The 24,809-nt window shown below is 50.4% G+C and overlaps 1 protein-coding gene across 1 annotated transcript; it reads left to right on the forward strand.

Annotated features, from left to right (window-relative positions):
- Positions 1–418: 418 nt before the first annotated feature.
- On the forward strand, positions 419–22,840 carry slc25a11 (solute carrier family 25 member 11). The gene is made up of 8 exons (XM_078533782.1): positions 419–536; positions 15,518–15,670; positions 16,649–16,855; positions 17,928–18,018; positions 19,226–19,316; positions 21,433–21,532; positions 21,950–22,001; positions 22,669–22,840. Exons 1-8 carry the CDS (start codon positions 460–462, stop codon positions 22,822–22,824), a joined length of 927 nt encoding a protein of 308 aa, XP_078389908.1. The 5' UTR covers positions 419–459; the 3' UTR covers positions 22,825–22,840.
- Positions 22,841–24,809: the final 1,969 nt, after the last annotated feature.

The following is a 24,809-nucleotide window of genomic DNA, read 5'->3' on the forward strand; positions in this document are numbered from 1 at the left end:
GGAGGCTGGTGGGGTGATAAGTGAGGATAAGGGGGACCCTATCATGTTTCTGGGAGGGAGGAGAAGGCGTGAGGGCGGATGCGCGGGAGATGGGCTGGACACGGTTGAGGGCCCTGTCAACGACCGTGGGTGGAAAACCTCGGTTAAGGAAGGAGGAGGACATGTCAGAGGAGGAGCTGTTTTTGGAAATTTCCAGGTATTTCTGTTTCTGGTTTTTGTTTTGGATTTTCCAGCATCCTCAGTTTTTTTTTTGCTTTTATCCCTTTGCTCATCACATTTCGAGTGGGCGGGGCAACGTGCAGGTGAGTTTCCCTTTCTTCACCCCCACCCCCATCAGCGCATGCGCCTATAACACGGAACAGCCGACGCCCTGACGCACCATGCGTGTGCGCATGCGCCTGCGCCTGCTCTCTGCGGTGACGCGTACGTCCTCGCTCCGGAGAGTCACCTTGGTGAAAGATGGCGCCGGCGAACGTCGGGGAGAAAGCCCGGACCTCCCCCAAATCCATCAAATTCCTCTTCGGAGGCCTGGCGGGGTAACGTAACATGACGTTAAATCGATAATAGTAGTAAAATAAGAGGCTCCGACGGCTTCAAACGAAATAAAAAGCCCCTTTAAACCTTAAATTTCGGGCCGTCATTTTGATGGCAGCCCGGGTTTTCTGTTGACCGACTATGGAGTTTCCCTGAGTTTAAGACCAATCTGGACCTGTGCAAGCCAGATGGGCTCTTGCTTTGCTTTTTCTTGACGTTGGTTTTGCTGGATGTTTGCACACTAAAAACTTCATTTGCTTTTATTCTGCTGCATTTTATATATATAAACAAAGAGAATGCACTAAAAATTTTGTCTGCTTTTATTCTGCTGCATTTTATATATATAAACAAAGAGTATGCACTAAGAATTTAGTCTGCTTTTATTCTGCTCTTTTTATAGATAATCGACATTAAACTGATTTTATTTTGCTGTTTTAGATACATGTAAATGATACAATTTAAGGATTGCATTTTTGTGGGGTGCTTGTAAGTAAATTATATACTTTGAGCATTTAAGTTATTTTTCTAATTACCTTGCACTACTGGTCTCTTAATCTTAAATTGAAAGCAAAATATGCTGGAGATATGGAATTAAAAACAGAAAGTGGTGGATAAACACAAGTCTGGCAGTGTCTGCGGAGAGAGAAAGAGTTAACGTTTCGAGTCCGGTGCGGCTCTATTTTGGGACAGTTCTGTGACGTCTTTCTGATGAGATGCTAAGCTGAGGTTGCGTTTGTCACCTCGCGTGGGGATGTAAATAAAATCCCATGGTCACTATTGGAAGAAAAGATGGGGTTTCCCGTGTCAATATTGTTGGGGCGTGTGGCCGGTGATGTGTGGCCGGGCGGACCAGGTCTCACGGGGGAAACTTGGTCGCGCTATCACAATGGTTTTGCAATTTGTATTCATTACGAGATGTGTGCACTGAATTCAGAAGTAATAAGTCCACCAAGACCTTTAGAGATTTTTAAAAGTTAAATTAAAATGTTTATTAACAACATAAAAGATTTTGAGCACATACGTAAGACTACAATTATTTACTACTGTAATAACTCTTAAAATCCCTAATTAACCTGACTCCCAGTTATACCCCCTTTAAGGCAACAGTCCAAAATAGATTTTGGATTTAAAACAGAAACAGCAAGTTAACACAATACCCACTTGACAGTGGAATTCCAAATGGCTTTTCCCCAACTTCAGTTTTGTTATATAGTAGGCTTATGCACAACTGGCTGGAGGCTTCATTAAGGCTATTTCAAACAATCCTATTAGATCTTAAATGGGCTTCTTCCCACATAGCCTTTCATTCTCCTTTATCTTTGAATCTCTCTTTTTAATATGTAAATTCTGTTGTTCCATATGTCTTTGAAACTGTATCTTCCTCAATATAAAAGCTTTCATGTTGCCAATATTGTCAGTAACCTTTGGGAAAAATAAACACACTTCTCAGCCCAGCTTATCTGGCTAATTGTAAACAGACTAAAACCCCTTTGAAGTCCAACAACCCTATCACTTATCTGACAATGCAAATTCCCTTCACATCTTACTTGCTAGTGGTGGACCCGTTTAAATCAGGGATGCTGGAGAGGCTAAAACTGGAGGAGTGTAGAGATCTCGGAGGGTTGTGAGGCTGGAGGAGATTACAGAGATGGGTGAGAGATGCACGCACCGAACACAAAAATGGGAATTTTAAATGGGGTAAAAGCAAAATACTGCTGATGCTGGAAACCTGAAATCAGAACAGAAAACATTGGAAAAACCCAGCCGGTCTGGCAGCATCCCTGGAGAGAGAGAAACAGAGCTAACATTTCAAGTCCAATATGACTCGTCTTCAGAATTGTTCCAAAAAAGAGTCACATCAGACTCAACGTTAACTCTGGCAGCATCTCTGGAGAGAGAAGCAGACCTGCTGAGTTTTTCCGGTACTTTCTGTCCTTATTTTACTTTGGGGGGGGTGGGGGGGCCTGTGAATCATTGAGGGTTAGTGAGAACTTGTGTGAAAGGCACTTGGTGTAATGTTAAATCTCCTAGGCTAATTATTGTATTTTAAAAAGAAATTGGTTGTCATCCTTTATCTGGATCTCCCATTGAGATTTTTCTGTGTTGTTATGACCCGGTTAGAGTCCATTAATGTTTAAAGACGTAGTCCCAACAACCGTTAACTAAGTGAACCGCAAGATTTTAAACAAAAACAAACTTAAAGTAAGCACTATTAACGTAACCCTATAGCTGACAAAGACTAAGCAAAAACTCAGCTGTACTTTCTATTCTCCCCAAGCACCCCACCCCCGTGCTGGAGTTCTTAGAAAATCGTTAAGGTTCATTCACTTTTCCAGACCAACCCATCAGCACTCTCTGGAATTCACTCTGCTCTCTCTTCAGCGATCCAACTATTCACCCAGGGCCTGTATTCTCAGGCGTTTAGAAGAATGCGAAATGTTTCTCCGTGTGGGAGAGCCTAGGACCAGAAGGCATCATCTCAGAGTAAGGGGTCGCCCATTTAAAACGGAGATGAGGAGGAGTCTCTTCTCTCAGAGGGTAGTGAATCTGTGGAATTCTTTACTGCAGAGGACTGGGGTCGTTAAGTATATTCGAGGCTGAGATGGACAGATTTTTAATCTTTAAGGGAATCAAGGGTATGGGGGAAAAGGCAGGAAAGTGGAGTTGAGGATCATCAGATCAGCCATGATCTCGTTGAATGGCGGAGCAGACTCGATGGGCCGAATGGCCTACTTCTGCTCCTACCGTCTTATGGTGATCTCATTCAAACATAGGAAATTCTTACCGGGCTCAACAGGGTAGATGCAGGAAGGATGTGTTCCCCGGCTGGGGGTGGGGTGTGTTCTGGAACCGGGGTACACAGTCTCAGAATAAGGGGAGGGCCATTGAGATGAAGAGAAATGTCTTCAAGAGGGAGGCGAATCTTTGGAATTCTCTGCCCGAGAGGGCTGTGGAGGCTCAATGGCTGAGTATGCTCAAGACTGAGACCGACAGATTTCTACATATTAAAAACGTCAAGGGGTACGGGGATAGTGCAGTAAAATGGTGCTGAAGTAGATCAGCCCTGATCTCACTGAATGGTGGAGCAGGCATGAGGGGCTGAATGGCCTACTCCTCCTCCTATTTCTTCTTACAAGATTTCACGGTGGGGGTGACCTTCCATTAGCTTTGGCCAAGTGACCGTCCGACTCCATTACCGACCTCCCAAGGCTGGATTCCACAGCTCCAGGCTCCCTGTGACCCCCTGCGCAGTGACTTAAAACACCAGGAGCCACCCCTGGTTTCCAATAGCCCACTGCCATCGTTTCAAACTGCAGCCAAGCTGATCACAACCCCGGGCTCGCAATTGCAGCAAGGTTAACTGCATTTTACTGAGACGATTCTTCCTTTAGCCAAACCAATCTTCCGGTCACTTTTCTCCTTTCCCACTTTGCCTGATGCTGAATCCCAGCTCCCGCTCCAGGGATGAGAAGTTTCTGCTTTTTTTGCCGGAGTTGTGACTTGTCGATAGGGGAATTTGGCCCCTTTTGGAAATGTTTTCCTGGCCTCTGCTCCTCCGCCTCTCCACCGTCCCTCTGCTTCATTCCCCCCTCCCCCACCGGGCGCAGGGTTTGTTCTGCTCGAGCCCAATCCCCCTCCGCTGATTGGCTGCTTCAGAGACTGCCATAACAACGTCAGCCATTGACTGATTCGGTGGGGGGTGGGGGGGGGGGGCGCCGGCGCCGGATTTCCCGACTTCCCCCTCTCTCGCTTGCCCTCGCGCGAGGAGAGTTCTGTTCGTCGGGCGTTAGTGGCGGGTTTGGTCCCTGTCCAGGTGCGTCCTTCAGACCTGGTGAACGTGACTGGCCAGCGAAATTGGCTGCTTTAAATAACATCTCCGTCAGAAAATCGCGACGACGATGGTCTTTAAGGATGTCCCGAGGCGTCATTTCACAGCCAGAAAATGAACCGGGCGTGTGGGCGGGGTGGGGGATGCGGGGGTAACATCACAACCCACTGGGACCCTGCATCCAGAGGGTCACGAACTATGTTCAGCCGTGGGCAAGTCAGGTCCTGATGGGCTGATTCTGCCCACCGTCCCAAGACTGAGCACATCAGCCTTGGCAATGCCAACCCCTGGGACCAGCCTCCGTACAAGCGGGCAGTTAAGAATTATTGCCCTCTTGGGCCAGATTGGCTGTGTTATGTGTTACCTTCACCAGCTGAGCCCGTCTGGGGAGGTTGAGCTGTGCAGTTCCACAGCCCCCCTCCCCCCTCCCAGTGTCGAATAGTTGCCCTGTCCCCTCCCCCCACTGTCGCTTGACATGGCACAAAACCTTCCTCGCTGTCGGTTCAGTTCGGAGGCTGCAGGAGCAGTGGGGGAGTTCAGTTGCTGAGCCGTTAGTCGCCTGCACTTGTTATCTGTTCGACTCTCTGCTCCATTCAATGCTGGAACAAGCTGCTGGCTTTAATCCCCCAGACCTGCACGGTTTTAATCGATGTTTGAAGCGAGGATCCATGTGAGGGGCAAGTTGATTAAACTGGCCTCACCTTTTTTTGCCCTTCAAGCGAGTGGATTTGAATAAAGGCCACACCCCCCCCACCCCCCCCCCCAAAAAAAAAACCAGAAGACAAAATCTGCTGAATTGGAAAATAATCCCAGCGATGACGGGGTCCCTTGGCCTCGAGCCACTGGACAGTCTGTCCAAGCTGGGCTGTCGAGTGAGATGGGGGGGAGGTGGGGGCACCCTATGTGCTCCCCTCTCCCGGAATCGCTGCCCCTTCAGCGGGGCTTGTATTCTCTCCCTTTATAGCGAGGGAGCTGAGACATCGCCCTGCCAACTGGATCGGGTGACTGTTCGATTCAGAGACCAAAACTGAGCCTAACCTGCGTTCACCTCACAACTCCTGGTGCATCAGACGCTCCTTTCAGTGATGCTCAAAAGCTTATTGACCCAAAGGTTTCAGTTTACGGTAGTTACTAAGTGAAAAAAAATCCAGTAACGAAATCACCAGCAATCTTCAGTTGTCATTAAATGGCTACTACCAGTTTTTTAATACAGGCCACCCAGTTACCCTGGCTTGGAATGTGGTCAGATAGGAATATTTCCCCTGATTTTTCTGACTTCTACTTGATTTGTCCCAAAGTTGGTCATAAAACGCTCTGTCCTATGTGCTCTAATGCAATTCCTGGTCACTAATTTTCAGACATTTTTTTTAGGTCTGGAGGAGGTGGTGGGTTAGTGGTAAGAGGTGAAAGGCTAAGAGGGCAGTTGAGGAGAAATTTTTTTCACCCAGGGGGTGGTGGGAGTCTGGAACTCACTGCCTGAAAGGGTGGTTGAGTCAGAAACACTCGTAACATTTACGAAGTATTTAGATATTCACTTGCGTTGCCATATCCTCCAGGGCTGTGGGCCAAGCGCTGGAAAGTGGGATTAGATCTTTGACTGGCGTGGACACAATGGGCCGAATGGCCCCCCTTCTGTGCTGTAAACGTCTGAGAGTCTTCGGCCACTCTTCCCTGCCACTCTCAGGCTGCATCATGGACGATAGATCTAGCATTTACTCTACCTCAGGCCTGGCTTTGTGCCTCGATTTCCAAGGAGCTGCTAGCTACCTAGGACCTAAAGCTGACACAGACTCTTTGCTGCTTCTCTCAACTAGTCTAACCTGCTAGCTCTGCCCTAACTGGATTCACAGAGATAAACTCAAAACAAAGACTCGCACTAAGCTCTGCCCATCTCCATGGCAAGGTGACACACACATGTCCTGATCCCAAGTAAAAACGCACATTAAACCACCTTTTATTTCCAAAACTTTCCTTAATTCTAGGAAACCACTTACCCTTTTGTGGGAATAACTGCAAACATCATGTCTCCAGTTCTTTAGCTAAGTAAGCCCGCCTTCTGTTTATGATCTTACCTATCCAGCTGTTAGCCTCTCAGGTCAACGTGGCCCCAACTGGTGTAATAGACTCCAAGTTTGTTTGAATTGCATTTACTTCCAAAGTTGCTTTTAGCATTCTATGAACCGGCTGCCCTCATTTTCTACGTTAAAACTTTAATTTCTTAAAACTAGAAGTTATATTCCAAAACATGTGAATTATGAGCTGGAAATTTGCAACATTTTCTGCTCTGGTGAGGGATTTGATGTTGAGAAACAGAACTCATCCCCTTTCAGAAACTCGGTTGAAGGACATGAGAAATTGGAGCAGGGTGTAATATCCTTCCCAAGCCAATTGGCAAAGTAGGAAACTAGCCACTAATACTTTCCTTGATAATAGATTTATTTACAGAATGCAGCGTTACATATGTCTGCTTCCAAAATACCACCCCCCTAGTGTCCCAGCGGTCTCGTTTTACAAGTGCTCTAGGTATTTAATTTAATAACGCCCTTCACCTGTGTATCTTAATATAGTTAGCATACCATTAACACAGGAGTAGGCCATTCTGTCATTTGAACCTGATAAACCCCCCCCATTCAATAAGATTGTGGCTGAACTTCCACTTCAAATCCTGCCCGAGGAGGTGTCAGCTGTGGCTCAGTTCATAGCACCCTCGCCTTTGAATCAGAGGGTTGTGGGTTCATGTCCCACTCCCGGAAACCAAGAACTGTGATTGTACTCGAAAGAGTTGCAATCTGTGACTGTTGATAACTCGAAAGAGTTTCAAATCCTGCCCGAGCCCCACAATCCTTTGATTCCCCCCCTAGCATCTAAAAAATTTCTCGCTCTCAGTCTTGAATACACGCAAGGACTGAGCATCCACAGCTCGCTGGGGTAGAGAATTGCAAAGGTTCACCACCGCTCTGAGCAATGAAATATCTCCTTCTCAGTCCTAAAATGGCCGACTCCCTAGCCTCGAGACTGCGCTCCCCTCGTTCAAGGGAAACCTCATTTATCCTGCCAGGCTCGATTTAGAATTTTATATGTTTCAATTAGATCACCTCTCGTTCTTCAAACCTCCTAGGAATAGAGACTAATGAAAGAAATTTTTTCTGGGAGGATAAAATTCTCAGCCCAGGAACCGATCTAATTAAACTTCTCTGCCTTCTCCCCTCCCTTGCTGGCCCGAAAGGTAAGTATATCCTTGTATAGGTACAGAGACCAGGACAACGCACAGTACTCCAGGCCTGGTGTCTGCAGAGTCCTGTACAATTATAGCGATTGTATTGATACCAGGCATTTATACACCCGGCACGCCACGGCCTGAAGTCAGGAGGATAGAGATAGCCAGAAGTAAACTTGCGTAGACGAAAGGGGTCAAAGGGTATGGGGAGAAAGCGGGAGCAGGCTATTGAGTTGGTTGATCAGCCATGATCAAAATGAATGGCGGAGCAGGCTCGAAGGGCCGAATGGCCTACTCCTGCTCCTGGTTTCTATGTTTCTAAGACAACAATAAAAAAAATATACTCAAGCTGGTTACAAGGGGAAAAAAACTCGGGTGAAGCTGCATCCCATCCACTTTGCGGTTTGCCTCAGAAACCTGGACATTAAAGGTCTGTGGAAGGAAATAGAGGGGCCTTTGAACTGTGGGCGCTCAGACGTATTCCAAGCACAGACTGCAGGACAAATAAAGAGGCGCCCGCCGTTGCCAGAGCAAACAGAACTCTGTACAGCGAGAGCCGGATAAGAAAGTGAGCTGAAAAGCCAAAAGAGATCGAGAGGGCAAAAGCGTGGGCCAGCAGACAGAGGGGTCGACCCTTGGCATAGAGTTGGATGACAGACGTCACAGGGGTAAGACTAGACAAACGTGACCGGCTGTGACGGCAGCTTCCCTGGTAGGAGTAGCTACAAGCAGGGACGTGGGGGACAGGACAGCCCTGATGTGGATAGTTGGAATCTCTCTATTAATATTATGAACGGGCGGTGGAAGCAGATTCAATAGTAACTTTCGAACGGAATGAGATAAGTGGTTGAAAAAAGCCATAAACGTGGCTTTTATTCATTTGCGTATCAGAGATTAAAGGGTAATCTGATCGGGGTGTTTAAAAGTCAAAAGTAGATGGGGTGTAGTGTGGTATAGTTCACTGACGGAGTCAGAGTTGCTGTGGCAACGCGCACTTTTACAAGCATGTTGCAGTCTGGAGCTATGGATCGTGATGGTGGAGGCTCCATTTTCCTCCCATCATTCCTGGCTGACCAGGAATCTCTCCCGCTCTTACATGCCTGCCGTTGGCGTGTGTTGGAAGGATTTACGGGTTGATACCCAACCTGTTTGGCCAGGCTGTGAACACACCTTCCATGACCATCGAGTCCTGGAGTGGGGCTTGAACCCAGAGCTTCTCATTCAGGGGCAGGGACACTACCCACTGCACCACAAGACCTGCATACAGGTTCGATACGTAGAAACTATTGCCTCTGGTGGGAGGAGTCCAGAACAAGGGATAAACCTTAAAATTTATAACCGGGCCGTTCAGGGGTGATATGTTTCTTCTCCGCCGATGCTGCCAGACTTGCTGAGTTTTTCCAGGTAATTCTGTTTTTGTTTTGGATTTCCAGCATCCGCAGTAGCTTTTAGCTTTTTGTTTTTATCAGGAAGTATTTCTTTACCTTGATAAATTCACCCTTCTCTGTCGACGTTCCTATAAACTACAGTGACCAGCTCCTTTGAGCTTGTCCAGGTAAGTCAGTACTTTAAACCGGGAATTAGTTTAGCCACCCTCCTCTTCATCCTCTCGAAGCTTCAGTACCCCTCACTGTATGAGGAGACTCAAACTGAGCACCGTCCGTATTCGAGGTGAGGCCTGACCTAGTCTCTGTATTAGCACAAAATGGTGTCTCACTTTACAATGAGTAGACCTCGAGTGCAGTTTAGATTCTGTTTGCTTTTTAGCTATAGTTTTGGTCATGAACCTTTGGAGATGAGGCATCAAAAGGGCAAAAACATCTGGTGTGATTTTTTTTGTTTTCTTTGTAGGGTATGCACGCACTTAGCATTTGACCTGACCCACACACCGCCCCCCCCCCCCCCCCATCTTTGGCAGCTGGTAAGACGATGGCTTGTGCCGATGTGGTCAACTCTGGGTTAAGCATCGCCTGGTGTGGCTCGGAGGCTCCACCCTGAGGTGGCAGCCTCTGTCGTATTTGCTCCAGAGGACGACAGTGGGCTGAGAGGGTGCACCATTCCCTGGGCCCTCTTCTCGGTCAGCTGAGGGCTTTGTTTCCGCTCGCCTCTCCCGAAGCCCTTCCAAACGGTCAGCCTCCAGAGGGCGCGGCCATCAGCGACTGCCTCCCAGTTATCGGTGGCCGCCGTCTCCGTATCTCACTTGCTGGTGTCCTTGTAGACGTCGAGGAGGACGTGACCCAGTTCAGTGGGCAGCTGCTGTTATCCATCCGATGAATGTGGCTGAGCCAGCGCAGATGTCGTTGCTTAGCAATGAGTGTGCGCTGATGGAATTGGCACGCTCCAGGACCTCTGACCATGTCCTGCCAAGAGATGCTGAGGACACGCCTGAGATGGCGCAAGTGAAAACAGTTCAGCCTTTTCTCCTGCCTAGCATGGTTTTGCCCAGGCCTCGTCGCTGTAGAGGAGACCACTGAGGGCATCGGCTTGGTTGGCTCGCAGTTTGGCTGTTGTCCCACACGCTCTTACTCAGCTTGGACCTCACAGCTGCAGCTCTCGCAACACGCGCGTGTGAAACGCTGCATCATGGGCCGGACGCCAGCCCAGTGTCCTCAGCCTGTCTAGGTTCACTTGGAGGGGTTGCGGAGGCTGCGCACAATCCTGACCCCTGCACGCGTCTGGCTGCCCTCAACACCTACATCCGGATGGTCAAAGCGGTAAATAAGCCTCGGGCCCCGCTCGGGGTCCCAAGCGGATCCGAAACCATCGATGACCATTTTCTGCGTTCAGGCACTTGACCGATTCTGAATCTGCCGCTGTGGATTCCCCACCCACCCAGCGAGTGGCCCTCCTGGTGCAATTGCCCCTCAATGTGAGGGAGATTGTCAAAAGCCTTCTGAGGGCCTGGGTGGACAGTTGCCTCATCCGCTACCCTCGGTCCTGAAAAGCTGCAGCGTTGGGCTCAAATGTTAAACCTGTTTCTCCCCGCAGGTGCTCCCGGACCTTCTTGAGTTTTTCCATCACTTTCCGCTGCTTTTATTGCTGATCCATGGAGCTGGTGCCTTTCTCCAGGAGAGTAAATTGGATTAGTAAGCCCTTCTTTTCCACAGGCTGCCCCTGATGAGGCTCCTCTGTCCAAGCAGTCGCATAGTGACTGTGTCCCTGATGCTTCCTTCTAGCATCTTCCCTTTTTCCACTCCACTTCCTCAAGTGGTGCAACCCATTTTCAGAGCTCTGCTGTTGACAGGAGGACGCTGTGTGCGGAAGCCATGCCAGTAGTCGCCTCTGTTTTCCCTCACCTCTGTTTTCGCCCGCAGCCTTGCCTGTAAACTTGAGATCCTCCAAGCTCTGCTGCCCATATCTTAACCCTCAGCATGTCCCGTTTCCCCGTCACCCCTGTGTGCTCACTGACCCGCGTGGATCCTTGTCAATTAACACTGCGATTTTTATAATTCTCACCCTTGTTTTCAAATCCCTTCATGACCTTCCCCCTCCCTATCTCTCTAACCCCCTCCAGCCTCCCAGCCCTCTGATCTCAGTGCTCCTCTAATTCCAGCCTCCTGAGCGCCCCCCCCCACCCCCACCGATTTTAATCGCTCCACCATTGGCGGCCGTGCCTTCAGCTGCCTGGGATTCTCTCCCTAAACCTTTCTGCCTCTCTTATCTCAACTTTCCCCCTTTAAAAACATTCCTTAAAACCTACCTCAGATTTTGGCCATCTGACCCAAAATCTCCTTATGTGGCTCGGGGTTGCACTTTGTTTTATAAATTGCTCCCGTGAAGCACCTTGGGCTGTTTCATTAGGTTGAAGGCGCTATATAAATGCCAAGTTGTCATGTTAAAGTGTCTTATTTCAAATCAGCTTTTCACCAAAATAGAATTCAAGTACAATCTGATCTTCCCCCAAGCCGGTGTCAGGTTTTGCCAGGTCGTTCCTGCCGCGTGCCTCGGAGGGCCTGCTTTGTTAAAGGCGCTACATAGATGCAGGCTGTTGTATTACTGATTTCAAGCTAATGCCCATAGTTACCGAGGTTCTACCTTCTCCCCCATGTTAAGAATTGGTACTGCCTTCGCTCCTTGCCATCTCAAGAGAGAGCAGGTGCCAACTCCTGCCCGCTATTAAAGTTAGGAGCAAGGGTCTCGCGCAGCCCCTGTCCCATCTCCTTAAGGACCTCCGGCACGTGCCAGACCTCCACTTGGCACCTTCTCCGCAACAGTGCGATCCAGTTCAGGAGCCCTGAATGTGGAAGCGAGAGAATCGAGGTTGTCGTCTGCCTCGGGAGTACCAACACTGTGCAGAGCCCCTCTCCACCCTGAATGCCTGACTGCGAAAGCTGACACCGGTGACATTTCAGCAAAGAGCTGTGAACTTGGCAGAGAACCTAGGAAATCCCTGGCTATATTGGCTGCTTGACGCTGTCCCGAATGTCAAGGTCGAATGGAGCTGAGACAGAAACGTGTATCACTCTGCCCCACGGCAGCGTTTAGACGTCTCCTGTGCTCGTCGAGCTGTTTTTTGTACCTTGTATTCCCTTGAGTTGACGAGCGGTGATCTGATCGAGGGTGTTTAACCTGTTTAAAAGAATTCCGTGCGTACAAAGAAAGTATTTCCTCTGGAAGGGTAGCCAACAATTGTGGGAGGGGGTGGGGGGAGGGTACATAATCTTAAAATTCGAGCCAAGCCATTCAGGAGCGAAATCAGGATTACATTTTCACCTAAAGGCTGATAGAGATTTGGAACCCTCACTAGCAGTGTCTCCCTGAGGCAGCGATACTGATGGTCAATTGGAGCTTTGATGACTGAGATCGAAAGATCTTTGTCGGTAAGGATGTCGAGGGATATGAGGCAAAGGTGATGAACCTAAGGTCATCTCAAACTTGGCCTCCTCTATCCAACTCCCAGCAAGTCCCATTCCCCGATCGTCCCTGTGCTCCCTGACCTACATTGGCTCCTGGTTAAGCAGCGCCCCAATTTCTAAAATTCTCACCTGCGTTTTCGAATCCCTCCATGGCCTCGCCCCCTGCTGTAATCCCCCCCCGAACTGTACATCCCTCTGAGGTCTCTGCGCTCTTGAGCGTCCGCGATTTCAGTTGCAGCCCGATTCACTGGCAGTCGTACCTTCAGCTACCTGCCTGAGCTTTGGAATCCCCCCCCGCCTAAACCTTGCTGGGGCCCCCCTCCTTATGTGGTTGTGTCAGATTTCATTCAAAAGTGCCTGCGAAATGCCTTGGGACATTCTAGCCGCGTTAAAGGCGCTATGCAAATGCAGGTTGTTGTGGCTGCTGTCCTTGCCGGGAGTGTTGGTTCCCAACAAGTACTCCCGGGCCAGGTACAGCATGGGTAGAGGGAGCTTTATTCTACATCTAACCTGCGCTGTGATGACTGAGTTGCCAGAACTTGGGGCCTCACACCCCTTTTGGCCAGGTGAGCCGACTTTATTGAGGGCGTGATTATGAAGTTCTCGGCTAAACCGTAGGCGTGAATTCAGACAGCGATTTGCAGTTGAGGTTTGAGGGTGACCATCCCGAAGTGGACGCGTGTCCCCTACAGCCTGAAGGGTCAGCCACATGGACTAACCTCAGACCGGCCCTGCAGGTTCCTGCTCCTCCTTATCGTGTACCCCAACATATTGGAATCATTTCACGGGGTATCGAGAAGGGCCCAGATGTCGAAATCGTGGTGGGGGGAGGGGTCTCACACGCACCACCTTATCAACACATGCCATGTACCCCTGATGTCTCTTAACTTATTTTGGACCAGTTCTAGGTGTCCTGATGTCATCCCCCCCCACCTCGCAAATTCCCTTAACAGTAAATCTGCTCACACTGAGCACCCTAATGGCCAATTGAAGCAAATCGAACCCTCTCCATAATACCTTCCTGCAATTTGCATGCTGGCGCTGGCACTGTCCCATGATAACAATGGCAGTGTATTATCAGTGCTTCCCCATCTTGTACTGATGGCGAAAGCTCTGTCCAGTTAGAGGGTTCTCACAGCCTTTGAGCTGTGCTCGTGCGTCTCTCGGGTCCCCTCGACTTTGACTTCACCAGCTTTTGTGCCCCAGTCCGATTCATTTGCTCTGGCCACTGCCCGATCTTTGTAACGATGGGCCTGTACGTGTATATCCCAGGGTTCTCATCCCACTCTCGTCGCCTGATGTGGAAGCACCCCAGTTGTTTTGTGTGGATTTGAATGAATTACCATCAAACACACTGGCAGCAAGTTTGGCCTAATCTGCACATGTTCTTCAGGGTCCTGTTGACAACCCCCCCCAACCCCCCCTCCACACCTGAAGACTGGGTGATCTGCAGTTTTGCTTTAACCGCCCCCCCCCTCCCCCCCCTACGGTTATTTTCTTGCAGGCGAATGAAAGCCCTTCCTATCTTCACTATCAACCTGTAAGGGCCCTGCCCCACCAGCAGGTCACCTCACTCTCTCCGGCTCTTAACAGCACCGATTTTTAAAAAAAAATTCGTTCATGGGATGTGGGCGTCGCTGGCTAGCGTTTATTGCCCGTCCCTCATTACCCTGGTTCAGAGGGGGCATTTAAGAGCCAACCACATCGCTGTAGGTCTGGAGTCACGTGTAGGACCAGACCGGGAAAGGACGTCAGATTTTCTTCCCTAAAGGGGCATTAGTGAACCAGATGGAGTTTTTACGACAATCGGCGATGGTTTCGTGGTCATCGTTAGACTTTTAATTCCAGATTTTTATTGAATTTGAATTCCACCATCTGCCTTGGCGTATGGGTCCCCAGAGCATTACCCTGGGCCTCTGGATTATTAGTCCAGCAACAGTACCACCGCGCCCTCGGTCTCCTCCGATGCTCTGTTAGAACGACAAGGGAAGGTCTCAATGCACTTGGTGACCTGGCCCACCACCAGGGCCTAAGTGTAATTCCCTGGGGTCTTGGGCAAGGACATCAATCTGTAAGTGTGTCCGGTGGTGGGGGGGTGGGGTGTTCCCTGAGGCAGCGGGAGGAGAGCTCGGTTCGTGTTAGGGGAGGGATTGTGCAGCAATTTTGCAGGCAGAGCAAACACCGTGAGAGCGTGGAGTCCACAGTCACTTCAGGCCACAATGTGACCTCCTGCCAAGTCACCTCAGCTGAACAGTGGCCGTCCGTCGGACGTGTGTGGAAAGGGAGTAACGGTTCCTCCACCCGCTGTCGGTGGAACACAGGCCAACGGGAAGGCATTAATTGACTAACGGAACACCATAGCTGGCATTAGAGTCAGAAACAGGGAGTGGTGTGGTGTGAGTGTGACACCTAGGGTGGGCTGCATCAGAGGGCTGTCTTGTTCATGCCATGCTACCTCCATGGCACACGGTCGGTACTGCTGTTGCAGGGTGGGCAGGTCAGTAGGAGCAGGGGATCAAATTTGGGGTGCCTTTTATCTTGGATCTTAGCCAGTTAGGCCCTCCCTCCCTCCCTCCTCCCCGCCCTACCCCCCACAATTCAGCCCCATGTTTGAGCATACTTTCCTTGACCAACCAGGTATCTTTCACGTGAACGTCACACCGTTACACAATGTTTATCACGTCCAGCTGTGCTCCACTGTCTCTTATCGCGAGGTCTTATTGTCTAGAGGGGCTTAGACATTCCGATATAGAAGCAAAACACCGCGGGCGCTGGAAACCTGAGACAAAAACGAAAATTGCTGGAAAAACTCAGCAGGTCTGACAGCCTCTGTTGGAGAGAGAAAGACAGAGTCAACGTTTCGAGTCCCAGTGACTCTTCAGACATTCCAGTCCTGTACTTCCACACCCATTGGCAATTCCCCACAGACAGCCTCGAGGTTCCAGCCTGTTAGCACCCAAATAATCTTACGCAATGCCAGCGGTAGGGACATTTGCCAGCGCTGACTCCATTCCCTCACCTCGAGCTCAGCACAGCAAAGGCCAATGTAGAAGCCTGAATCCAGTTGTGTGTTTTTTTTAGGATGGGCGCCACCTTCTTCGTCCAGCCCCTGGACTTGGTGAAAAACCGCATGCAGCTGAGCGGCCAAGGCGGGCGGGCAAAGGAGTACAAGACCAGCTTTCACGCCCTGACCAGTATCCTGAAGGCCGAGGGCGTCGGAGGAATCTACACAGGGTAAGCGAGTCGCCATTTGTCCCCCGTGACCGCGCTTGGCCGTGAACTGATGTAACGCAGCCGATACCCGCCCGAGTCCATTTCCCCCACGTTACACCAGGAGCTGAACCTGTGACTGGTTTTTTTTTTCCAATTAACTCTTCCCCATCTTTCCCCCCCTCTCCTCCTCCTCCTTCTCCCAGGGCACTGAGGCCAATTGCGGAGTCTGAGATCACCTAATTGAACGCATGGCCAATTGAACTTTGGACGTGCCACATAGCGACGCCCCCACCTCCCCTTCACCAGATGAGACAGTTGATTGGGGGGCGGGGCGGGCTGTTCCATCACGGAGAGGTGACCGTCCCCTGGGGGGGGGCAGCGGGAGAGCCAACGTGAGTCCTCCTGTTGGCACGGTGCCCGCCCCCGTTGCTGAAACCTTTTTGAGTGGTTTGACCTGCCTTTCACCGCGACCCGAGGGCCCAAACCCAAAGCCGGCGGCCCAAATCCCGCCCTTCCTTACCCGACGTCCGTGCTCTGCAGCTGGATGACGCTCGCGTGGGAGAGTCAGGGGATCGGGGCATTGGGTGGGGTGCTTATACTTGAGGAACGGAGAGCGTTGGAGCACTTGGGGACCTGTTGCTGACTTCACCACCTCGGAGGAGCTCCTGAGGCGTGTGGCCTCAACACCTGGCTGTCCCCTGAAGAGAGCTTTGAGTAGACAGGCCTTGTAATCCTCCATTCCAGCCCTGGCCTTATTGTAACACTTGCCTTCACCAAAATCGGGTAAGTTGTACCTTTCCCAGCCTTCTCGGCTCGTTGCGGGGGGGTTGCGGTGCTAACGCTCAACTACCCGGGAGCGAGATCTGGCGCGTTCTTGTTAGATGCATGTGTTGCTTTGTTCGAGCAGTAACATTAGAAGGTGCTTCCCCCCTGCTCTCTTTTTCTCTCTTTCTCTCTATTCCCCCCATCCCCCCACTCCCCCCCTCTCTCCTCCCACAGCCTATCCGCTGGTTTGCTGAGACAGGCCACGTACACGACGACTCGCCTGGGGATCTACACCATCCTCTTTGAGAAGCTCACCAAGCCCGATGGGACACCGCCCAACTTCTTCCTCAAAGCGGGAATCGGGATGACGGCGGGCGCCATCGGCGCCTTCGTCGGGACGCCGGCCGAGGTGTCGCTCATCAGGATGACCGCCGACGGCAGGTAGGTGCCCGGAGCAGAACGCGTAAAGGCCGTGAAACCCCCCCCCTCCGAAAATGCTGGAGAGAGAAACACACACGGCGGCAGACGTGGAGAGAGAGAAAACAGTTAACGTTTCAGCTCCGGGACCTTTCAATAGAACTTAAAGGTTGTTAAGTAGTCGCTTGGTAATACAGACTAGAGCGTGGCTGGGGGAAAAATAAAAAGAGATGCTGACTAAGGCTTCGTCGGGACAGATGCAAGAATGCCAACTTTCAAAGGGAACAACAATTTATACTGCGTGAGGAAAGGGCGCTGATTGGCTGGCAAGTTGACCAATTGGTCGAGTTGTCGCCGTGGAGAATGGAGAACAATCGCTCTCTGGCGTGTGCAAGATGAAAATCTTCAACAGCGCGTCATTTTTTTCCCAGCAAAACTTGAAGGTCAAGCAGAGAAGTTTAAAGTCATGAAGGGTTCAGATAGTTTCCAGTGGCTGAAGGATCAGTAGCCAGAGGGCACGGTTTTCAGGTGATTGGCTAAAAGCACCAAAGGCGACATGTCCACTGAGGAGCGGCTGAGTACAACGTTCCTATGTTCTCTGGCGTTTAGAAGAACGAGAGGTGATCTCGATGAAACGTGTAGAATTCTTACAGGGTTTGACGGGGGTGGATGCTGTTTTCCCCCTGGATGGGAGAGTCCAGAACACAGAGTCATAGTCTGAAGAGTATATTCATGACTGAGATTGATTTGATTTTTATGTAGATCGGGCGAGAAAGCGGAGTTGAGTTAGATAATCAGCTAGGATCTTCCACCGTGAAGACAGGCGCACAGTATTTGTTTCACGTCCCTGCCATTTCCTTACATCCCCAGCAAAATTTCTCCCCTCTCGGCCTCAAAGGGACCCACGTTTACTTTAGCTGCTCACTCCCATTTCCCATACTCCTAGGAGCTCTTGCAATCTCGTTTCTCTATTTATGGGCCGCGTGGTGTTTTTACTTGGGCCAATTTAATTGCCGGAGATACGCGACGAGCAACCTTTTTAACACGTCCCCCCCCCCCCCCCCCCGCCAGCTTGAAAAATGTTCCTTCTCCGCAGGTTACCTGCCAGCGAACGAAGAGGGTACACCAACGTGTTCAATGCGCTCATTCGCATTACCCGTGAAGAGGGGCTCTTCACACTCTGGAGGGTAAGTTCACCCAAGCGCAATGCTGCACTTGAAAAGGATTTCCACCAAACAGATGGCAAAGAAGCTGTTTCACCTGTTCGCAGAGTCTAGAACGGGGTGGGGAGGGGGAACCACAGTCTCGGGGTTAAGGGGTCGGCCATTTTGGATTGGGATGAGGAGAAGTTTCTTTCGCTCAGAGGGTTGTGAACCTTTGGAATTTCGCTAGCCCCCCCCCAGAGAGCTGTGGATGCGCTGTCGTTGAGTGTATTCAAGACTGAGGTTGACAGATTTTTGGACACTGAGGGACTCAAGGGATATGGGAAGCAGGCGTAGAAATGGACTTGGGATCGAAGATCAGCTGTGATCTTATTGACTGGGACAGCAGGCTTGAGGGCCTGAATGGCCCACTCGAGCTCCTAGTTCTTGTATCCTTCTACACCGGGGCCACTTTTTCCCCCTAAGCAAGTTCATTTAAAGACAAGGAAAGTTCCCCACAATCATCTCTACATCTTCTCAGTCAAACCTTTCCATAATCCTAATCATTTCTGTCAGGCCACCCCTCAGTCTTCTCTTTTATTTTTAAGAGCTTTGGAAGTCTCAGATGTGCTGACTTGGAGGGAAACATGGCGATGTTGACGCTCGCGCACTCGCTCTGTGTCTGCCCTTGTCCTTCATGGGGTACAGATCTCAGAGAGGGAGACGCTGTCAAAGTTGCCTTGCAAGGCTTAATAAAAAAAAAAAGTTTAAAGAGGAAACTGTAACATGTCACTGACCACTGAGTCAGATGGTTGTGGGTCCAAGGCCCCAGTCCGAGAGACTTGAGCCCGTAATGAGGCTGACACTCCCAGTGCCAGCACTGAGGGAGTGCTGCTCTGTCGGAGGTACCATCTTTCAGATGTGACGTTAAGGCCCTATCTGCCCTCACTGGTGGACGTAAAAGAGCTCGTGGGGCTATTTTGAACAAGAGCAGGAGAATTCTCCCCTGTGTCCTGGCTAATGTTTATCCTTCAAACCAGCGCCACCAAACGTGGGCACTTGTGTGCAAATTAGAAAACAGAATTTCATACACCGTGACGGTAACTGCACCTCAAGAGTAACCCGTTGCTTTGTAAAATACTTTGCTGATGTTGTGAAAGGCGCTATTTAAATGCAAGCCTTGCCTGCCTTTGATGTTTGAAGCTGTCTCTGGATCGCACTAACTCAGACTCTCCTTGCTCGGTATTTCCAGGGTTGTGTCCCGACAATGACCCGAGCTATTGTGGTGAATGCGGCCCAGTTGGCGTCCTACTCTCAATCCAAGCAATTCCTTCTGGGGTTAGGTGAGATCTCTTCCTTTCGGAGCCTGTCACTCTCCTGCTGTTAATCCCTTAACCCGTTGCTTGCTCTCCCTCTGCGCCCTAACTTGACCTCGAACCCTGCAGACCAGCAGCAGGTTCCCCCGATCGTGATTCCACACCCCACACTCCGCTGAGTTAACCCATCTCTGCTGCAGAATGACCCTCAATGCCCCTGGAAGGTGGGTGGGGGGTGGGGGGGGTGTGCTCGGATGGAGCCTGAGGGAAATCAGTCGTGGTTCCTGCCTCTGGTGGCCAACCATTGACTCATCCTGCGGAATGCACTGAATCGTAGGCAAATGTGATGCCCCCAAAGTTGAATATCCCACCGTCCACACTCGTGTTTCACTGTGATTTTTATGTTCCAGGTGTGCCAGTGTCTACGTTAAATGATCGGTATTCATTCTGCCTAGATTTAAGGCCGTCCAAATCACTGGTGTCCCCTTGCATGAGCAACTCTTGACACAAAAGGCATTTTTGCCCAACCTAACCCACAGGTCATAATGTCCCTGTTTGATTGCTCTCTGGGAGGTCATGACCTTGTCCAGCCCTAATAACCGTGTACATCAAGAGCTGACCGCGTAGTCTGGGGGCTGGATTCTTGTGTAGTCCAGAGGGGGTCAAGGCCGGCACACTTATTGGATCAACCTAGTGTTCGAATCCCTCCGTGGCCTTGCAAATAGACCCTTTCAACCCTCTGAGATCTCAGGGCTCCTCCAATTTTGGCCTCTTGAACATGCCCAATTTCAATCACTCCACCATTGGTGCTACCTGGGCCCTAAGATCCTCCTGTTTGACCAAGCTTTTTGTCACCTCTCCTAATCTCTCCTTATGTGGCTCAGTGTCAAATTCTGTTTGATAATTATTCCTGCGAAATAGCTTGGGATATTTTAATATGTTAAAGGTGTTATGTACTTTCACAGTTTGGCAATTCAGAGCTTCACCTGAATCAGAATCACAGAATCTCACAGTGCAGAAGAGGCCCTTCGGCCCATTGAGTCTGCACCGACACATGAGAAACACCTGACCTACCTACCTAATCCCATTGACCAGCACTTGGCCCATAGCCTTGAATGTTATGACGTGCCAAGTGCTCATCCAGGTACTTTTTAAAGGATGTGAGGCAACCCGCCTCCACCACCCTCCCAGGCAGCACATTCCAGACCCTCACCACCCTCTGGGTAAAAAAAGTTTTCCCTCACATCCCCACTAAACCTCCTGCCCCTCACCTTGAACTTATGTCCCCTTGTGACTGACCCTTCAACTAAGGGGAACAGCTGCTCCCTATCCACCCAGTCCATACCCCTCATAATCTTGTACACCTCGATCAGGTCGCCCCTCAGTCTTCTCTGCTCCAACGAAAACAACCCAAGTCTATCCAACCTCTCTTCATAACTTAAATGTTTCATCCCAGACAACATCCTGGTGAATCTCCTCTGCACCCCCTCCAGTGCAATCACATCCTTCCTATAATGTGGCGACCAGAGCTGCACACAGTACTCCAGCTGTGGCCTCACCAAGGTTCTATACAACTCCAACATGACCTCCCTACGTTTGTAATCTATGCCTCAATTGATAAAGGCAAGTGTCCCATATGCCTTTTTCACCACACCACCTGCCCTGGGAGTGTTTGATGGGGACAGTGTAAAGGGAGCTTTACTCTGTATCTAACCCCGTGCTGTACCTGTCCTGGGAGTGTTTGATGGGGACCGTGTAAAGGGAGCTTTACTCTGTATCTAACCCCGTGCTGTACCTGTCCTGGGAGTGTTTGATGGGGACAGTGTAAAGGGAGCTTTACTCTGTATCTAACCCCGTGCTGTACCTGTCCTGGGAGTGTTTGATGGGGACCGTGTAGAGGGAGCTTTACTCTGTATCTAATCCGTACTGATGTCAGCAGTTTGCTACAGTGAGATTTCAACTTTCAAACTCAAAGCTGCTTTTACAGCATCATCGCCACTACACTAACATAACCTCTGCACCTTTTAATTAAGTTTATCTAAATAGCACGTTGAGCGGGTCAGTAACAACAGGCTGGACACATCTGTTTTATCGAGGCGTGTAGTTCTGATTTCTGAATTGTGGTATTCTTCCATGAACACAGGTTATTTCAGCGATAACATTCTGTGCCATTTCTGTGCCAGTATGATCAGCGGCCTTGTGACAACAGCGGCCTCAATGCCAGTGGATATTGCAAAAACCAGGTAAGAACATGAGCTCAATTCTGGGGGTGTTTGATGGGGACAGTGTAGAGGGATCTTTACTCTGTATCTAACCCCGTGCTGTACCTGCCCTGGGAGTGTTTGATGGGACAGTGTAGAGGGAGCTTTACTCTGTATCTAACCCCGTGCTGTACCTGTCCTGGGAGTGTTTGATGGGGTCAGTGTAGAGGGAGCTTTACTCTGTATCTAACCCTGTGCTGTACCTGTCCTGGGAGTGTTTGATGGGGACAGAGTAGAGGGAGCTTTACTCTGTAATTAAGTGGGGAAAAGTCCTGTTCTTTTCAGACCGATTCTCTTTGCTGTTTGCCCCATGTTGTGCAGCGTGGGTCTGTGTTAAATTTAAAACCCTGGAGCTGGATGTTGTAAAGGGATATGAGCGTTTCTTTTGTTACTTCACAGAGTTCAGAATATGCGAATGGTCGATGGAAAGCCAGAATACAGGAATGGATTGGTGAGCCAATGTGTTATTCTTACACACTAACCTAGAAGTGGAGTGGGCGGGGTGGCGAGGGAAGAGAGATAATGCAGGGCCATGGGAGGAGAGGTAATGTGGGGGCCGAGGGAGGAGCGTTCGCTTGGGGGTTGAGGGAGGAGGGGTCAAAAGGGGGTTCGAGAGAGGAGGCGTATCGTCCAACTGAGGGAGTAGGGTATCGCGTTGGCCAAGGGAGAGGGGGGTATCGCGGGCGTGAGGGAGGATGGTTAATGAGGGGGAAAAAGAGGGGAGGCTTAGCGTGGGGGCCGAGGGAAGAGATTTAACATAGGAGGGAGGGGGGAACATGGTGGCTGAGGGAGGAGGGTTATTGCGGGCGCAATGGAGGAGGGGCTAACATGGTGGAGGGGGTAATGTGGGGGCCAATGGGAGGAGGGGTAACACCTTGGGGAAGGGGTATACCAGGGGGCTGAGAGAGAGGAGGGGTAACGCAGGGTGAGGGATGTGGGGTAGCCCAACTGAGGGAGAAATGCTTGTCCATCAATACTGTACCCCGAGGGTTAGCCACTGACAGACCTGCACAGAAAAGGAATTCTCCCTCTACCTGGGAAAAGGTGGCGCAGGTTGCGGGGGAAACTCCCTTAACCCTACCTGACCGAGCTGCTTTTTTTTCCCCCATCCCTTTCAGGAGGTTCTCGCCAGAGTCATCCGGCACGAGGGATTCTTCAGCCTGTGGAAGGGTTTCACCCCGTACTACGCTCGCCTCGGGCCTCACACGGTTCTCACCTTCATATTTCTGGAGCAGATGAACAAATTTTACAAGCAATACTTCTTGGATCAATAAAATGGTGACTCCCTTAGGCTCTTCTCCCTAGGGGGTGTAACATATTAGTGTGAATGGGGGAAGAGAGAGGGAGAGAGAATGACTGACTAGATTATTTGCCAGACATCAGAAACAGGGCTGATGTTTCCCTTGCCCGTAACCTTGGGTGTGCTGTTATATTATTTTGGCTGTTGGTTGGCTGTCAAAGCGCTCGATTGGGCCGGGGCTAAGTGTCCCACTCTCTGCCCAAATCAAAGTTGCACAGTTTTGGGGGTGGGGGTGGGGGTGGGTCAAAGGGTGTGTACATTTTAGTTTTATCATCAGCTGGGCGTTTCTGCTTTATTTTAATTTGGCGCAAAGTGTGGTTAGCGTGGCTGGCTTCTCCTGACCTTTGACCCTCGGGGAATGCCCCATTCTGGAGCAGGAGGAGGCCGTTCAGCCCCTCGAGCCTGATTCACCATTCATCTCGACCTGGTATCGACTCCACCTCCCTCGGTTCCTCTAACCCTTTATACCCTCTCCATCAACCTCAGCTTTGACAATTGCCAGTTGACCAAGTCTCAACAGCTTCTTCTGGGGGGAGGTGGGGTGGGGGGGGGGGTGGGGGGGATGGAGGTGGTAGGAGGGGCAGGGGTGAGAGAGAGAAGACCAGATTTCCCCCCCCCCACTGCCCTTTGTGTGGAAAAGTGAGTTCGCCGTTTGTTAAAGTTAGCACTTTTCTCCAGGCTGCTTTGGGTGGTCGGGTCTCTAGCCAATGCTCAACCCAGGTGGGAGTCTAGGTCGACGGCTAAATTATTTCTGACTCCCTCCTGCTTTCTAATCTCCTCCCAACCCGCAGCCTGTGGAGTGGGCGGGCACAGCTCCGGACTTTCCCCACTGTCCCTAAGCCACTGTGACCTATGTTGGGCAATTCAGGCACCCCCACCCCCTGCTGAATTTGGACTGGCACTGCGCACTAGCTGGGCAGAGGAGGTGGTGGGGGCTGTGGTATTTTCTCCAGCACTGGGGTAGAGGGGGCTCAGAGAAATCACCCCCCAGCCCTTTTAGGAAGTCGTACCATTGCTGTTGGTGTCTGTAGACATTTGAGCATTCCCATCCTGTCTCCACCTTTAATTGTGTACACTCGCACATGCACACACGCACACAGACAGGCACACGCACACTGACAGGCAGACACAGATGCACACACCAAAGTCTTACAGTCTGACCAGTTTACAAATCAATCCTCTGCCTGTTGCAGACTCCGCTGATCTCCTTGCTAGTTGGTACTTGGAGCACCAGAGTGTGCCTCCGTGCCCGTGACAACACGCACATTGTTGGACATCGGCTTGGGGTTGGCACTGCAGATTCTGCCCGATGCATGTTGGGGCAATTGTGCGGGTAGATCCACGGGTGCTGGGCTGAGGGTTGGTGGGTGTGGATGAGGATCAGGATGATATCTATGAGCTAACGCATAGAGGAGGGCCACTTAAGGGAGGAGAGGGCTGCTGGAATCAGAGCCTAGGAATGAGACACTTCCAGGGAGTGAAGGGATCGAAAGTCTTCCACTGTTAAGATTTTGTAACCTGTAAGTAAGCCATGCTCTTTGCTCCCAGACACTTGGATCATGACCGATTCTGATCACTGAGGCAGGGAGCAGGTTGGAACCCAGTTAATCGTTGCGATAGCTGGATTTTGTGAACATCTATGTAAGTTTTAAAAAAGAAACTAATCAGTGCCCCAGTGGAAATATTCACTTGGGATCTTGTACCCTCTTTATTCATCCAGCTAATGTGCAGTGTTAAAAGGACATTAAAATCCAGACATAACTGTTTGCGATATAATTAAATAAGCACTTAACAAGCTCAGGGCATTAAAGTAGCCACAAGGAATGTCACAGGCACACGTTAACCGCACACTCAGTAATATCGCCAACAGTCACGTCTGGCTTCTAGGACCTTCCTTAGCCCCACCTGCAACACACAACTTCTAAATGTTCATACTATTTCTTTTGTCTCCACTGCCCT

Source organism: Cetorhinus maximus, chromosome 34, assembly GCF_964194155.1.
Source record: "Cetorhinus maximus chromosome 34, sCetMax3.hap1.1, whole genome shotgun sequence".
Lineage (NCBI taxonomy): Eukaryota > Metazoa > Chordata > Chondrichthyes > Lamniformes > Cetorhinidae > Cetorhinus > Cetorhinus maximus.